At 36.0% G+C, this 16,787-nt stretch overlaps 2 protein-coding genes across 2 annotated transcripts in view; both read left to right on the forward strand.

Moving 5' to 3' along the window:
- Window positions 1-16,787, forward strand: part of LOC146522274 (basement membrane-specific heparan sulfate proteoglycan core protein-like) — a 276,185-nt gene that overhangs the window by 214,618 nt on the left and 44,780 nt on the right. The window contains exons 27-29 of the mRNA XM_085154129.1: window positions 11,191-11,463; window positions 12,501-12,782; window positions 13,204-13,494. Of these exons, the coding sequence (XP_085010255.1) occupies window positions 11,191-11,463; window positions 12,501-12,782; window positions 13,204-13,494 (846 nt within the window). The remainder of the gene's footprint in view (window positions 1-11,190; window positions 11,464-12,500; window positions 12,783-13,203; window positions 13,495-16,787) is intronic.
- Window positions 13,518-16,361, forward strand: LOC146522283 (low affinity immunoglobulin gamma Fc region receptor II-like). The gene is made up of 8 exons (XM_085153712.1): window positions 13,518-14,213; window positions 14,468-14,716; window positions 14,882-15,001; window positions 15,254-15,316; window positions 15,397-15,456; window positions 15,785-15,847; window positions 16,066-16,128; window positions 16,240-16,361. The coding sequence occupies exons 1-8, from the start codon at window positions 13,940-13,942 to the stop codon at window positions 16,245-16,247; spliced, it is 900 nt and encodes a 299-aa protein (XP_085009838.1). The 5' UTR covers window positions 13,518-13,939; the 3' UTR covers window positions 16,248-16,361.

Here is a 16,787-nt window from a genome sequence, read left to right on the forward strand (position 1 = left end):
AAACTAAAACTAAAAATCTGTTTAAGGGGATCACTGTCGCTGTCCCTGCCTGCAACAATGAATTTTATGTTAAGAAACTAAGGATATACTGTCCACTTTCACTCACTATCTCTTAAGGTCCTTTGTGATTTGTCTGGCCTGTTAAGCCCCAAAGGGGTTTCGGAGCTTCCTGCTCGAAAAGGAAATGCCCAGAATTAATTGACTATTTCTCTGCAATTACAAACCCTGTGTATACAATCTTGGTATCAAAATAAAGCTAACACTTGTAAAATTTAATCAGAGGAGTAAATATTGCAGCAGATATTACTGTGTCAAAGTAACTGAGACTGGAAGACAGAAAAAGTAAGTAGATTTTTTTCCTCTCCTAATTTATTTCTTTATTTTTTTTTAGCATATAACTCTTTTGAATCATGCTTTAGTTGAGATTTTATTCCAGAAATTCGGTAACCAACATGTAACCATCATCTGTGCAAAGATTTAGGTTTCTAAACTGAAACAGTGAAAAATTACAGCACTGTCAATACATAAATATCCAGTCGTACAAAGATGTCCAATTTTGGCACACATTGGACACCATGTTGAATTTTTTAGATATTAAAGAGCAGAAATGATTTAATTTTATTGACAGGCCTAAAAATGCATGTTTTTGAATATTTTTGAAGAATGAACCACACATTCACATAGCAATGGGCCTTTTGTGCCGTGCGCATGGAGCGCTCAATTGGCCTCTGAGGGGCTGTAACTTTGGTTTCTTTTGTCCAATGTGAATGATTGACACCTCTTTTTAATTGTTTGAGCAAATAGAATCACAGTAATGATGCCCATTCGGGTCACTGCAACCAATCAGAAGTTGCAAGGCCAAACCGCACATGGGCCCCAATTTACTGCATGTGACGTCTGCCCAGTCTCGTGTCTGTAGCTGGATTTAAAATGGAAGTTTTTGAGAGAACTGGCTCTGATGCGGCTAGTTAGCCGTGGTAACTGCTGATAATCACGGGGCTATTGGCTACCTACGAAAATAACGGAGATAATCGGGATGGTAAGCCAATTCCTGTCTTGACGTCTGTTTTTAAACTATTGCTGAAATAGATGCTCCCACTAAGTTCTTCTTCAGTACGGAGACGAAAAATGGACAAAATCACCTTATTCACTGTATTCAATCTGTGGATGGAAAAGAGCTGGAGATTATTTTTCAAAGCTATATTTTAGCGAGTATAGAGAAGATTCCGTGTCAAGTGAAGAGTTTCTTAATAACTTGCCCGAGGTTTCAGAGCAAAGAAGAAAGGAGAGTTGGAAATGCTCGCTGGCAGTGTTGCTGTCAAGCGCCAGACTGGAGACAACTGATTCTGAGTCACGCTTACAGAAGGCCTTCAAAATACAGGGAAGCAGAGCCAGTTATTTATACCGAAATCTGCAAAATTGGATATAAACCAAATATAAATGTGAGGGGTGAGCGGTTGAAGTTCTCTTAGTCAAACTGATGGAGTGTTTTTATCATATGATACATGTTTAATGCACTAATGGAAGAACATGCGACACCATCCTGTCAGATGCCTTTGCTGGTTGGGGTCAGTGATGAATCAGGTGAGGAGGATTCAAGACTGGGCCAAGAGATAAGTTGGAGCCCCTAATGCTGTGTGCCTTTGTTTGGTTGGTGTGTTCTCCTGAGGGGACAGGGTGACAGTCTGTATGACCCAGTAACTGACCAAAGGAGGCAGACAGCTGATTTAGCACCGACTTGAGCACAGGACTCCACTTGAGGTAACGAAGAAAGGCCGAAAGGCTGAGTATCACACTGGATGGGAAGCTGTGGGATAGCAAGCTGAACGAAACGCCTGTTCTTTTGATTCACACATAGAATACGTTTGAAAGGAGGGATTTGTTAGGATTAAAATGATTAAATAAATTTATTTTTTATGATTTTTATATACTCATTGCTATGTACTCATTTAAGAGTCAGAAGCTTCATTCAGCTCTATGACTGAATTGAATTTTTGAGATTGACATGTAGCGTGCTGAGGGTTTTGCAACATGCTTACACATCATACTAGTTAGCAGTCTTGTCTAAGCTCGAGGTGGTAGCCAGGGGAGAAGAATGTTATTTTCATCTGTGTTTTCAGTGGGAGAAACATTTGGTCATTTATCCAAGTGGCGTCTTCAGGCTCAGCTGACACCAGGTTTCCCTAACATTATAAACAGTACATGTGCATAATGCCTGAAACTAGCCCACTGAATGAACAATGGGCTATAAGGTCAGTTCCTTGATCGTTAATATGCAAATTGACATGACCATTGATCAACAATCACTGATCAAAGACCATTGATCAATGGCTATCAGTACCATTCACCGAGAGTCGGAGAATGGCTGCAATCACAGCATTGTAAGATGGTGAGAGGAAGGTCTTTGCATCCTTGCTTGTGCTGTTGCACCTGCAACCCAGCCCTGGATAAGTGGAAGAGGCTGGATGGATGCATGGATTAAGGAATAATAAATTCATCTATTTGGCTGGGTGTTAAATATTTCCCACACCTCTGATGGTAAGTGATAAAGACTTTGACTTCAGAATGTATTATTTGCATCATGGCATGTTGCCATGTGATAAGTCTATTAAGTGAAGTATTATTTTGACAGAGTATCAGTGAATCCTTACAGAATGGTTACGATTGGACTGTGTGAGCACCAACATCACTGTACAGAGTTTGTTTGTACCTCTTCACTGCAGTTTGATTCATCAAGAGAAAGTATCGACCCTTCTGTGACATTAAAAGGTGGCCACGAGTATAGAATGAAGGCGAGTGTATTAGAGGAGGTAAAACATATTTTCAATGTCTGTGAGAAACTGAGGGCTCATGATTGAATCTAAATGTATAAACAAGCTTTTGCACAACAATTGTTGTTGAGAGGGGGCTGAACACATACATACAGGCGATATGGAGATATTTTTTTTGTCACTGGTGTAATACAAAGAATGGTTAGTAGGAGGCAGTGTGGTTCATAACTGAAGCTCTTCTTCAGAGTTTGTTTTCTTTTTACTACACCCTTTCTGGGCTTCCTTCCTTTTAAACTCAAGTCAGCAGCTACAAGCTACACTCAGCTGTACACCGCAAACATATCAGCTTTTTTCTTGTTCAGACGTTTAAAATAAAACCATATCCTATTATGCTTCTGTAACTATTTTCAGATTATGCCCAGTGTTCTTAAAACCACTGTACCTGTCATGTGTGCTGTGGATTCAATAGTATGTGGATAAATATACTGTAAAGGCTTGCACAGTACAGTTCATCCTCTAAGTCTGCATGTAACTGGCTATGTTTTGGCTGTATGGCTATATCGTCTGATCAGATATATTTAATTACACAGTCTAAAGGCAGCATTTTAATAACTGCATACAAAATAAATTGATTTGAGGATGGAGGCCCTAGATTAGACACTCTCAAGCTATTGACATTCACTGGTGTGTTGCTGTTTTGACAACACAAAACCACATGCATTCATGGGAAACCTGCAGCAGCAACACAACAGACAGCAGCGACAAACACTATGACATAATCTAAGACAAAATTAGCATGCAACTCAGCGATGGGTGGCTATTTGTAAAGATACAAATAGGTGCTGGCAGGCCAAACAAGGTTAAACAGCACATAAGATTTCACGTTCAGATATGTACAGCAGGAGAGTTTCAGGTCCGCCATCTGCAGGTGCGGGATGACATCAAGATCCGCAACACAAAGCCTGAGGTTAGCTTTGTGGCCTGCCTGATCAGCACTGTGCTTCAAACTGAAAGCAGTTTATTTCTTGTATCATCTATCAGTCGTTTGGAGAATTGTATTATTTATTCTTTTTCTGCTGCTGTGTTGATACACAGAGTGAGAGGATGAGACTTGATCTTGTTTCATAACATGTTTAATAAACAGAGCACAAAACAATGGAATAAAATTAACCTTTTTATTTTTACTGATCCATTATTTAGCACATTGGTACAGCAGCACTCGTCCCTCCTTTTGAACATTAAACCTCACTTTACATGTTCTTTATTAAACCGACAGTATTTCCTTCATGTTTTGGTCTCACTCAGTCTCTGCACATTAATCAAAGCTCTGCTATACACAAAAGAGAGATCCAAAGCGACTCTCAGATTTACTCCTCTCTCCTTCATGATCAGCTACCAGATAATGATGATTATAATTCTAAATTTTATTCTTATTTGTTATCCTTTCACCAACTAATCAAGATGTAAATCCAGTAAACAGTGAACACAATAAATGTCGTAATGCTCTTTTAAGCAATAAATTGCAAAAAAAGTTAAAATAAAATAAATAAATAAATAAATAAATAAAACTTAAATACAAATTAATGTTTAAGTTTAAAAAAATATATCAGAAGGTTCAATAAATGTTCCATTTAAAATAAAAAATAATTTTGTGGCAGTTAATTTCATGATTCAAACTTGAAAGAGTTAAAGACAAATCTGGAACAAAATCAGGGTTTTTAAAATGTGAGGTCATATTTTGAATGATGGAGAAATTTGCTGTTGATATCAACTCGCACACTCAACAAAAACCTCAGTAGAAGATTTGGTAACTTTAAAGCTCTTGAATGAAGCCCAGCAGATTGTTTTTGACATATGTTGATGTCTTTGAATAAACTTCTTTGAAAATTGAGAATGTTGTACAATTTCTAACAAATGTAAGACTTTGAAAACATTTTTCAAACAAAAAAAAAAAATCGAATAAATTCCAAGAAGGAATAAAAAAAATTCTATATTGGCCCGAGTAGCCTTTAAGACTTACATGTAGAACTTACATGTTTTGTTTTGTTTTGTTTTGTTGTTTTTTTTTGTCACAGGTTTGTTTTTATCTACTGAAAGATTTCTGGGCGGGCCACCACAGAAAGAGGAAATGCAGCTTGTGGTTCAAGTCAAAAGTCTTCCGTTTAGCAGATGTCATGCTTTATGTTATCAGCACACAGCAGAGAGTTAACAAGGAACGCAAGCCAAGAGCAGAGTGGAAATTTGACTTTGCTCTTTGTGCACATTTGTATATGATTTGCCTGTACTTGAATAATATTAATGATTTTTCTGAATTTATATTTAAAAAGGACAAGAACAACTGACTGTGAAATGTAAACTGAGCCTGGCTGACATGAAGTGTCTCTACTTTTAAACTACTTTTAAACAGGACAATGATGCTGCAGCTCTGAAACCACAAAGACTAGTTTTTTATTTGAGTTTGGACAAAGGTCCTAAAAAAAGAGATTGAGTAGTATGATTAGGAAATAAAACTGTAAATAACATAAATAATTTAATCGAAACTAATATCTAAACTCAATCAGGATTTGTTTTATTAAAAAAAAATAAAGGTATAGGTATAGTATTCTAGCAATAGTAAAAAAAAAAATTCTTTATGCTTTGTTCTCATTGTTTACATTATTATTAAAAAATTATTAACTGAACTAATGAAATCAAAACAAGAAGCATCGCTGAATAATTTATGAACATGAAAATAGACCCTTGTTGTACATTATTGTCCTTTCAGATTCACAAGTTTTGAAACCATGATAAGATGGTAAGAATTACACTCAGTATCACCCAAACAAACTAATGTGCTAATATTTTTGTGTGGTATAACTGTAAGTTACCACATACCTACAAGCTTATCTGTACCATCTCTTCACTAGGCAAAAAAAAAAAATCAGATAACTTGCTTCAGAGTGATAACTGTTATCAGAGAGAGCTCGACTGCTGCACACATGAAACAACTCTAACCAACCATTCCCGCATTTTATTAAAAACATGTTATATGAATTGTCTTCTCATTTATTAGGGTTGCATGATTATGGTCAAAATTATTTTCACAATATTGATGATTGAACTGCTTTTATGTAAACATAAAACTGCTTTCACATTCATGTTGTGTCACATTCCTGTTAGTGTACAACTCTTAGCTTCAAAATACAAACACAGTACTTAAAATGTCAGCACACTGTTTAAAATAGAAATGAAAAAAAAAAAACAACCCATAATGCTGTAATTTGCAAATCTCATAAATCCATATGTTCAAAATAAAATGTAGAAAGCATATTAAATGTACCATTTTTAAGAAAAAAAATATTGACTTGTTTCAAATTTCTCACAAAGCTGGGACAGAGCCATGTTTACCACTGTGATGCAAATATTTGAATCTTGGATTGTCTCTAATCAAGAAGTCAAACATGTGCTCCAAGTTCCTGTTTTTTAGTCATGAAAGATGTATGCTGTACAATTTCACCCTGGAATAAGAACAGTTCACATAAACCATTAAAAGGACAAAATTACCATCACAGTCATGGCGATGTATATAAAAGTGTGTAAACATCTGCCTACAATTGTAACATTTTTTGGACTTTTTTCATGTCATTTTCAGGTTGTCTTCAGGTTTTATGTCTTCATGCCATATATTCCTTCAATAAGTTAAACTAGAAATTAGAAATTGAACTATGAATTTAAATGTTGCCTTTAGTTTGTGAAATATGCAACTCTGCTGTTTCAGTTCAAATTGTTATTTCCTGCATTTGGGGTGACAAACAAATTTAAAACAGGAACTCAACCACAACATGATAAGATTTACAGATATATGCTGAGGTTAAGGGAGCTTTGCTCACTGCATGATAATACCTGAGCTCACAGTGAAACACAATATAAGCATACATATTTACATACTTCACTGAAAATACAGGCTCCAAAGTAGAAACTCAGTCTAGCAAAGGTGCTATTGTTATTGTTATTCCAAATGACTGAAATATTTGATTGACACATTTCAGAAAGATGGAAAAAAGAAGAAGCATTTTGTGAACGACTAACAGCAAACCAGGTGGTATATCATTAATAAGCCATACTCATAAAATGAACCCAAGGACAATGTAAATATGAGCTCAATCCAGCTCTGAAACAGAGAGAGAAAACTTCAGACTAATCTATCAGTGTTAGGAAAAAAAATATCAGGTCAGTACCCCCCCCCACCACCACCACCACCACCACCCCAAGAAAAAAAAAACCCAAAACAACAACAAAGACAAGCATGGTAACACTACAATAAAGAGAAAGATGCTTGTTGGATATTCGGAGATCAGATCAGACCCAGATACATTTGTACAGATGGCGTCCAGAACAGGAATTATTGTAAGTGAAGAGCACTGGAGGTATAGGAGTGTGATGACAAGGAGCTATCAGCGAGATGACATTTATAGATGGCAGCATAACTGTCTGTGGATCTACCAAAATACTAACTGATGACTCCCAGTGTCCAAGGCCTGCAGCATGATACAGAGGACACTTCAAAAATCACATAAGAGTTTCTAAAGAAGAATACTGAGAAAAATTATGACCTGGAGAAATATGTCAGCTGGCAACACAAAAATAGAGAAATATAACAACACAAGAAAAAAATGTTTATGCTTACAATAGACAGGAAATGCAAACACGTCACACAGCTGCTGTGGTCAAAGCTACAGAAGCTGTGTGAGGTTTGTATAGGAAAAGGAAGCACAGAGAGGCAGCAGTCAGAAGAAGAAGCTGAGAGCTCTGCTCTTGTCTGTATTAAATGCTGCTTCTCATCATTCTGCATTTTTTATTTATAATAAATATAATTTATATTAAGTAAACAGTCAGATTGAGATTGGCGAGGATCCGAGTGGCTGGATGTGAAGATGGGATACACTTTGCACTGCATAATGGGCTTATTATTGTGTAAGTACATTTCTAGCTTTGTTTGAATGGCACTAATTAATAAAAAAAAAAGCTTCTAATCTGTGAGCATTATAGTCTATAACTGGTTAAAACGGTTTAATTTTATGATTCTTAAAGCAAAATGTTGCTGGTGCCTTTGCTCAGTTTAGTCTGGAGCATTATGTTGGATACATGGTTGTTTTTATTGCTTTCATTGCTTGTCTCGTTTGATTTTCTGACAGTTTGATTCTGATGATGTTTCAATCTTTATTTTAGTGCTCAGTACACTCTTCTACATAAATGCTGATGGTGAGAAATTTCATTTTCTTTTCTTTGCATTTATAGAATATGCATGACATTGCTTTCCAGATCCACACCTCCTGTACCACTCTAAATGATTTCTTAACACATTTTTATACAGTTTATATAACATTTTTAAAATACTAAAATCTGATGCAGTTACCAAAATTGTCAGGAAAAAAGACTATACATGAGACAGACAGATAACAAATAACATTAAATACAAATTTTCATTATGTTAAAATGTTGGAACACTTTAAACGTCCAGAACCAATTAAATTCCCTTTTGAACAGGCTCATAAATATTACATATTTAACTTTTCTGTGCAGTGTTGTTTCGGTATTTTCTTTAGTTGTGGGGAAATAAATAAAACACATAACACAGAGATAAATAAATACAAGCAACAACGTTTTTATGCTTCTATTTGGATTTGTAACTGAATATTTTTATGTGAACATTTGCTGTAAGGAGAATTTTATTATAAAAATTATCACACTTTACACATTCACTCAGTGATTTGTTTGGTGCTTCTAGCATATTAGACTGAGTGTCTTCATACAAAACTACACTACAGATTCCCTCTGATTTATTCTTCATCTATTCACAGACCACTTAATTCAGTTCAGTTCAGTTAACAGTCAGTAAGGTAAAGACCCTAGAATAATAGAAAGTCTAACTAATTTGATGACACAGAAAACTGACTTTAAGATCAACATTGCTTTCTAATCCACCAATGTCAGCTTGTAATACACCTGTTGGATAGAGCAGCAACACTGATGGTCACATGCTCTACCAATAACAGAAATAGTACCTACAGTGTTCTGAGTCTCCCTGTTTTCAAACAGTGTGTGAAATACTGTTTTTGTATTTTATGTGATGTTACTGTCATTACCATATGACAAAGGCAAAGGGAGAGTAGGCTCTGTGTAAATATGATGCAGCCCCCACAGGAATAACAGACACCATTCAGTGTCATGTTACCTTTGAGTGTTATTAAAGGAAAATGTAGAGAGGACACAAAACATCTAAAAGTAATTTGTTTGTGTAACATTTGTCTTTGAATAGATAAAGAATAAATCAGAGGGAATCTGTAGTTTTTGCATGAAGACAGTCTAATGTGTCACATGCAAGTAAATATTTTCTATTTGGTGCTAGAAGCTAAATGACTGAGTGAATGTGTAAAGTGTGATCTTTTCTCAGAATACTCAGAGCTGACTCTGGTCTTCTCAACATTCTTGTCCTTTTGGATGTGAGCTCAGCCTTCGACACTATCTCTCACGCCATCCTTCTAAACAGACTTTCCTCTCTTGGCATCTCTGACGCACTTATTCTCACTCACTATTGATCAGTGTTGGTCAAGTTACTTGAAAAAAGTAATCAGTAATTAATTACTGATTACTTCCCCAAAAAAGTAATCCCGTTACTTTACTGATTACTTATTTTCAAAAGTAATTAATTACTTAGTTACTTAGTTACTTTTTAAAAACATGATTTACAACCTGAATAGGCGATAAAGCGATAGATCTTTCAGCCCAATTCTACTTTTTCTACATAATCCATCATACAAAATGTAATCGAATGGAAAAGTCTCTTTTTAAAACTTGTTTTGTTAGTTTTAATCTTTTAACTTTATGCATGAAGCAAAATTTAAATTATATGCACCATTCTCTGACTGGAAGAAATTAGTTTAACATTTAAACCTATTTTCTGCACATTCCAGCACATATATATATATATATATATATATATATATATATATATATATATATATATATACATATATATATATATACATATATATATATGTATATATATATATATATATATATATAGTGTTTACACTCACTCTTTCAGATGCAAGTAAAACACAGCAGAAAATAAATGAAGTCAAAGACTAGCGGTCCTTTTGCTCTATTTTCACCTGAAAAGCAGGAGTAGGGTAGGCGGAGGGTTATCCTGGTGCAGGTGTGCCGCAGCGGTCAGTGGAAGGATACGGCAGTTTCTCTGTGAGTTTCCCATTACGTCGTAGCGCACTCGGTGCTTGCTTGGAAGTTTAGGGGTTTTTTTCGCTGTAAAAAGAAGTTTTCTTCCCACGCACAAAGGACACTAATGTTTTTGTCACTTTTTACGGAATCAAACTCAAAATAAGGTCAGTACGTCCACGCTTTAAACGCTGCACGCTCATACTCTCTCCCGCACTCGATATATGATCCATTGTTGATCTGCACACAGCTGTTGTCACACGTTGCACTCGCTTACGTCACTGTCGTGAGACATTCTCGCAAGAAAATCACGGTTTTAGTAACGCAGTAACGCAGCGTTCCTACGGGAAAGTAACGGTAATCTAATTACCGTTTTTGCAATAGTAATCCCTTACTTTACTCGTTACTTGAAAAAAGTAAACGGATTACAGTAACGCGTTACTGCCCATCTCTGCTATTGATGACTCCACATTTTCCCTTCACCTCAGGTTTAGAGCCTTGGTGTCATCCTAGACAGTTTATTATCCTATAAATCTCACATCAATAATCTCACTCCTTTTGCCTACTTCCATCTATGCAACATTAACCGATTATGTCCTTCTCTTTCCACCCAGTCTTGTCCACAGTCTCATTACCTCCCACATTGACTATTGTAATTCTCTCTTGCATGTCTCTCCCAAAAATCCCTCCATATGCTTCAACTGGTTCAAAACTCCACTGCCCGCATTATTATTATTATTATTATTATTATTATTATTATTATTATTATTACCAGAACTCCCTCCTACCATCACTCCTGTTCTTCACAAACTTCACTGGCTCCCTGTGAAATTCCGAATAGTAAACAAAATTCTTCTGCTCGCCTTCAAGGCCCGTCCACACTTGCTCCTCCCTAACTTTCTAACCTGATAAGCACCACCTCTTCTGCCTGCTCACATCCAACTTGTTGTGCCTTCTTTCCATCTCAGCACCATGGAAACCAGAGCTTTCAGTTGATCTGCTCCCAGGCTGTGGGAATCTTTCTCTCTCTCTAAGTTGTTCTTCGTTTTGTCATTGTTCTATTATGTGTTTTATTCTATTGTTAAGTGTTGTTGGGTGTTTGAAAGGCACTTTTAAAAATAAGTTATTATTATTATTTCTATAACAAAGTTCTTCCTGAAGCAAGTGAAAATCTGATATTTCTCTTTTCCTGTAACCCCAACAGCAAGTAAACCCAGAGCCACACTGACAGCACAAAGTTCAATCATACCAGCAGGGGGCAGTGTGACACTGAACTGCTCTGTGGAGGGCTCTGCTGGCTGGAATGTTTATTGGTTCAGAAGTGATTCAGTCTCCTCTGAAATCGAGCTCATAAGAGAAGGTGAAACAAACAGAGTTATTAGTGTCTCACAAGGAGGTCTGTACCGCTGCAGAGGAGGGAGAGGAGATCCAGTTTCCTTCACAGAAGAGAGCAATGAAGTCACCATTACTGAAACCGGTAATTTCCAAAAGTAACAAACTGAAAGACCTGAATCTGTTTGTTCTGTTTCTAGAGTGGTCTGAGTTGAATTTTTAGTTTTCTCTTAAACTGAAATGGATCATTATGTGATCTGTGCTAACAACATTCTCTGTAAACTGTGAGTTTGTCTGATAAGAGAGACCTTGGGTTTCTGTTCCAGAAAGAGAGCTAACTTACCCTAACTCTGAGTTAGGTTACCAAGTTACCATGGTAACAGGCTATGTGACGTTAGTCCGCTTCTGACAGGTTTTCTTTAACAAACTCAGAGTTTCTCCCTGACTCATCCTCTTCTGCTCCAGTTGAACCAGCTGACTAACACTGGGTTTCATTTCCTCATTCACAAAATTAAACCTCAGAGTGGAGCCAGTTAATCTGCAGTAGTTTGTGTTTTTAAAAGCGTGAAAATCAGAATTCAATATTAGTTTGCCATTTTGTGTACTTATTAAGTGCTTTTACATTTATTCAGAATCTGAACATGTTTTCACTGAAAATCTGTCTATATCAGTGTCTCAACCCAGATAACTGTGACACTGATCCAGGTCTGTCTGAAGGTGTTATAGGCTCTGTAATGGAACAGAAAACTGGGTCTGCATCACAATGCATTTGTACAGCAGTATGATCTAAAATGGATAAGAATGACAGATTCAGACTGGAAAGGGCCTTCTTTTAACACATTTGTCTGATGCAAATTTGCATTAAGACTTGGAAAGCTGCACTTTTGAGCTAAATGTGAAAGTTACTATCTGTGAACTCTGACTATTAATGGTAACTTTGTTGTTGTTGTTGTTGTTCTTCTTCTTCTTCTTCTTCTTCTTCTTATTATTATTATTATTATTATTATTATTGTTGTTGTTGTTATTATACAAATATATAAATAAATACATGGGTCTGCATCAGATGCTATTCACAAGGCAGGAAAAATCCAACACAGGACACAAAATATCTAAAAGCAATTTGTTTGTGCAACATTTGTATTTTGTGATGTACTGATGTACTTTTTCCTGTCACCTCAACAGCAAGTAAACCCAGAGCCAAACTGACAGCACAAAGTTTAATCATACCAGTAGGGGGCAGTGTGACACTGAACTGCTCTGTGAATCCATCATCATCATCTGGATGGAAATACTACTGGTACAGAGAGGAGAAATCCTCTGAACCTCTGACCACACAAGATGCAGTTTTCCACTCAAATGGACAAATCAGTGTCTCACAGGAAGGACTCTACAGGTGCAGAGGAGGAAGAGGAAACCCAGTTTACTACACAGAGGACAGCCAGTCAGTCAGGATTGGGAAAACTGGTGAGTTTGTATTCACCAACAATGTTAAATAGAATGATGACTGAGGATTACTATGAAGGAAAAACAAAATTATATTTCACGGTAACCTCTTTGGCATTGTAATAATGCTCTTATTGGAAATTGTTGAGCATGAACAGTCATGTAAAATGTCGAGTCCATGGGAACTGACTAAAAGTGCTCTCTAGTCAAGTAAAATATATTAATTTTCACAAGAATACAAATATGAAACATAAAACCTAAATAAATATATACATATATTATAAATTATATATTTAATATATTATAAATAAATATATACATAAATATCACAGATTAACAGAACATAAAAAAGGAAAACATATGGGGAAAAAAACACTGAGAAAAGCATTGAGAAAAAATGGAGAGTGAGCCTGACGAAATATTATTCATTACTTTCCAACAGGATCTGTCCTCACTGTGTCTCCATCATGGCTGAGTCCTGGAGCCTCAGTAACTCTGAACTGTGAGGTTGAACATCCATCTGCAGGATGGAGCTTCTACTGGTATAAAGCTGTTCCTGATCTATCAGAGAAATCCTCCAGTTATGAGCTGCTGCCTGATGGCAGTGGGACTGCACAGGACTCCTACATCATTCATGGACAGACACACACAGCAGGATATGTGTGCAGAGCTGGAAGAGGAGACCCAGAATATCACACTGATCACAGTCAACCAAAGTTTGTCTGGTCTGCAGGTCAGTTTGTTTCTCTTATAACCAGTGCAGCTGTTGTTTACCTCCAAAGGTCACCCAAAGGAGAATTGAATCTTTTCATTTCTGATTGTGATTAAAGTCTTTATTTAAAACTTGTTTAATGTTTAGCTCAGGCAGCAGTCTGACCTGTGTCCCTTTGCTGCTTGTCTTCCCCCTTCACTCTCCTTGCTTTCCTGTCTCTCTACACTGTCACTATCAAAAAAAGGAAGAAGCTTTGTGTTTATTAATTGTAATTATTTTCACTTAGATAAAAGTGCATGTACAGATAAAACAGCCAAAAATACGAAATTTAAAAAAAAAAGAGAATGTTAACTAGTTAACGGCTCTGACTAATATGAGGAAAACACAGATAAGGAGATTATAATTGTTGCCATTAAAAATAAATTTAAAAAAATCCTAACATCTGTGAGCTTTGTGTTTCGACTGCATGTTGTTTCCAGATGTTCATTCAGCAGCGTCTCTAACAGTGAGTCCTGACAGAGTGCAACACTTCACCTCTGACTCTGTCTCACTGACCTGTGAGGGAAACTTCACTGAGTGGAGAGTGAGGAAGTTCTCTGAGGACGGCCGACTGTACTCTGACTGTAGGAGAATGACTGGATCCACATGTAACATCAACACATCAAAGTCAGATACTGCAGTGTACTGGTGTGAGTCTGGATCAGGAGAGTTCAGCAGTGCAGTCAACATCACTGTACAGAGTATGTTATTATACATTTACTACTTGGATTTGGATGATTTAAATGTCACATAAACATTTGTCCCAGCTTTGCTGTATGTGAAGTAATTTTATGTGGGAAAAATATGACACATACAGCAGTTTTTAAATTTACAAGATCAGGTCTTGATGATGAAAAGCATTTGTACAATCTGTTCTTATTATTGTTTGTCAGCTTTTTCTAAAAGTGTGCACCAGCTGATGTGACTGAAATAATTGTGTGTGATTGTGTCACAGATGATGGTAATGGTCCTATCCTGGTGAGTCCGGTTCATCCTGTGACTGAGGGAGCTTCTGTTAGTCTGAGCTGCAGTTTGAGAACACAAAAAATACTTTCCAATGTGTTTTTCTATCACAATGACAAACTTCTTCAAAATGATACCCGAGGGGAGCTGAAGATCTCTGCAGTGTCAAAGTCTGATGAAGGTTTCTACAAGTGTCAGTACTCAGGAAGAGAGTCAGCACAGAGCTGGATGTCAGTTAAAGGTGAGCAGGATCAAAACATCTGATGGAGTTTTGTAAACCAGTTTGATGACTGAGAAGGAACATTAGATTGTCTGATTTAATTCTCAAAGTCACTTGGCTCCATTTTATGAATGTATTTATTTATAAGATTATAATTTATTAATTAATTTCTGTTTTTTGTTACAGTTACTGTGTCAGGAGCTGACAGCTCTTCATCTCCTGTGTGGTTGATTGTTGGACTGGTTTGTGGAGTCTCTCTCATTATTATTCTCCTGCTCTTGTTGTATCGCTGCAGACAGTCCAAGTGTAAGAGCCTCTTCTTTTCACTCTGTATTAGAGAGTTTATTTACTACATACACTTTAATTATTCACACATATACTAATACTACTGTTATCTTTATGTAATCACACAAGTTGCATACAGTGAAATTGGTGAACTCCAGTTTGAAAAGCACGCAACAGCTAGATATGAAAAAGATGTGAGATTTAAGAAGATTATCTCGTGATATGCTTATAAACATTTAACTTTTTCTTTGTCTTTTCTTTTTTTTATTGCAGTTCCAGATGAAACCCAAGATGTCACATATTCTCTCATTAAGCTTAAAGATTTTGAAAAGAGGAGTATGCAAAGCACACATTGTGTGGGGGGAAAAAATGTATTAATTATTTTCTTTTGTGAATTAATCTGATCATCTTAACAGGGAAGCATCATAAACCAGAGGAGTGTGTTATTTACTCTGAGGTGAAGACGGGAGCTGCAGGTACAGTCACAACAGTCTCATTCAGTGTTTGTACTTGAATGTGTCATCACATCATTATATTGCAGGTAATTATAGGTAAACATGGAGTTTAGTTATTCACTTACTAATCAGTGTTTCAGCTTTACTGAATCACAGCATCCACAGATTCTGACCCAGACCTCAATCACAAAACACACACATGCAAAGCTGAAGTGTCACAGGCAACAAATTATTTCACTTAGATTTCTTTCACTGTAGTTGCAAAAATTTTAAATTTTATATGTATCCAACATCTTTGTATCATATCTGTGCTGAACAAATGTGTCCTGAGCTCTGACGTCTCTTTTAGAGGACAGTCTGATGTATGCTGAGGTCAAACAGCCCAAAAAAGAAAAAGCCAAGAAAAACAAAGGTGAGCAAAGTCTGCCATCATCTCCACTGAATATTGTTCAACATGTTTATCTGCTCCTAAAATGTAATTCTGTTTATTTTAATATTTATATTTAGGTATTCACAACAAGCAGCTGATTAATGAAATCTATCAAACTCTATCTTTGCATTAGTGGAGACATCCAGTATCCTTCTGGTTAATGATATTATTGTTTTCAACGATCTTCTCTTCATTCACAGGAAAATCAAGTCCTGCAGCTGATGCAGCAGTTTATTCTGAAGTCACATCAGGAAGCTCTCTCAGTAATTCTGCTGCCATGCAGGCTGATTTATTCTTCGCATTATTAAATTTCTTCAGCTCATAATATCTTTACATGTTGGAAATCACTTTGTCTTTTTGTTCTTGTCTTACAGGTCAGTGAGGAGAGCTGTAGCAGCAAAGCCAAGAAGAAGCTTTTTATGAAGCCACTCTTGCTCCTCTGATATTTTTTATTTAAATCTATGCTCTCATTTTTATGAAGATTATACATTTTTAAAATACACTTAAAAAAAAAAAATATATATATATATATATATGTATATATATATATATATATATATATATATATATATATATATATATATATATATATATATATATTCATTGTTAAAGGTTTTGTATAAAACTTTGAATGTATCCTGTTCCAACAGCTGCAAAAAAAATATAGTTTGAAATATGTGATCATATATTTTGTTTCTTATATAGCGCAACTTAAAGTCAGAGTTGTTTGCCATGACTTTTGTTGCCATGAAAACAGGATACTGCTGGACTTCAAGTTTGCTCTGTCCATTTTACTTTAGTTATTTAGTTTGTCCTGTCTTAGTTTTATTGTCTTTTGTTATTGTATTTGAGAGGGATTTATCTTTTAGCTCTTTTTAGAGTCATTTTATATATTGTGAATAAAATAAATGTTTTTATTTGC

This window comes from Neolamprologus multifasciatus, chromosome 3 (assembly GCF_963576455.1).
Source record: "Neolamprologus multifasciatus chromosome 3, fNeoMul1.2, whole genome shotgun sequence".
NCBI classification, from domain to species: Eukaryota; Metazoa; Chordata; class Actinopteri; order Cichliformes; family Cichlidae; genus Neolamprologus; species Neolamprologus multifasciatus.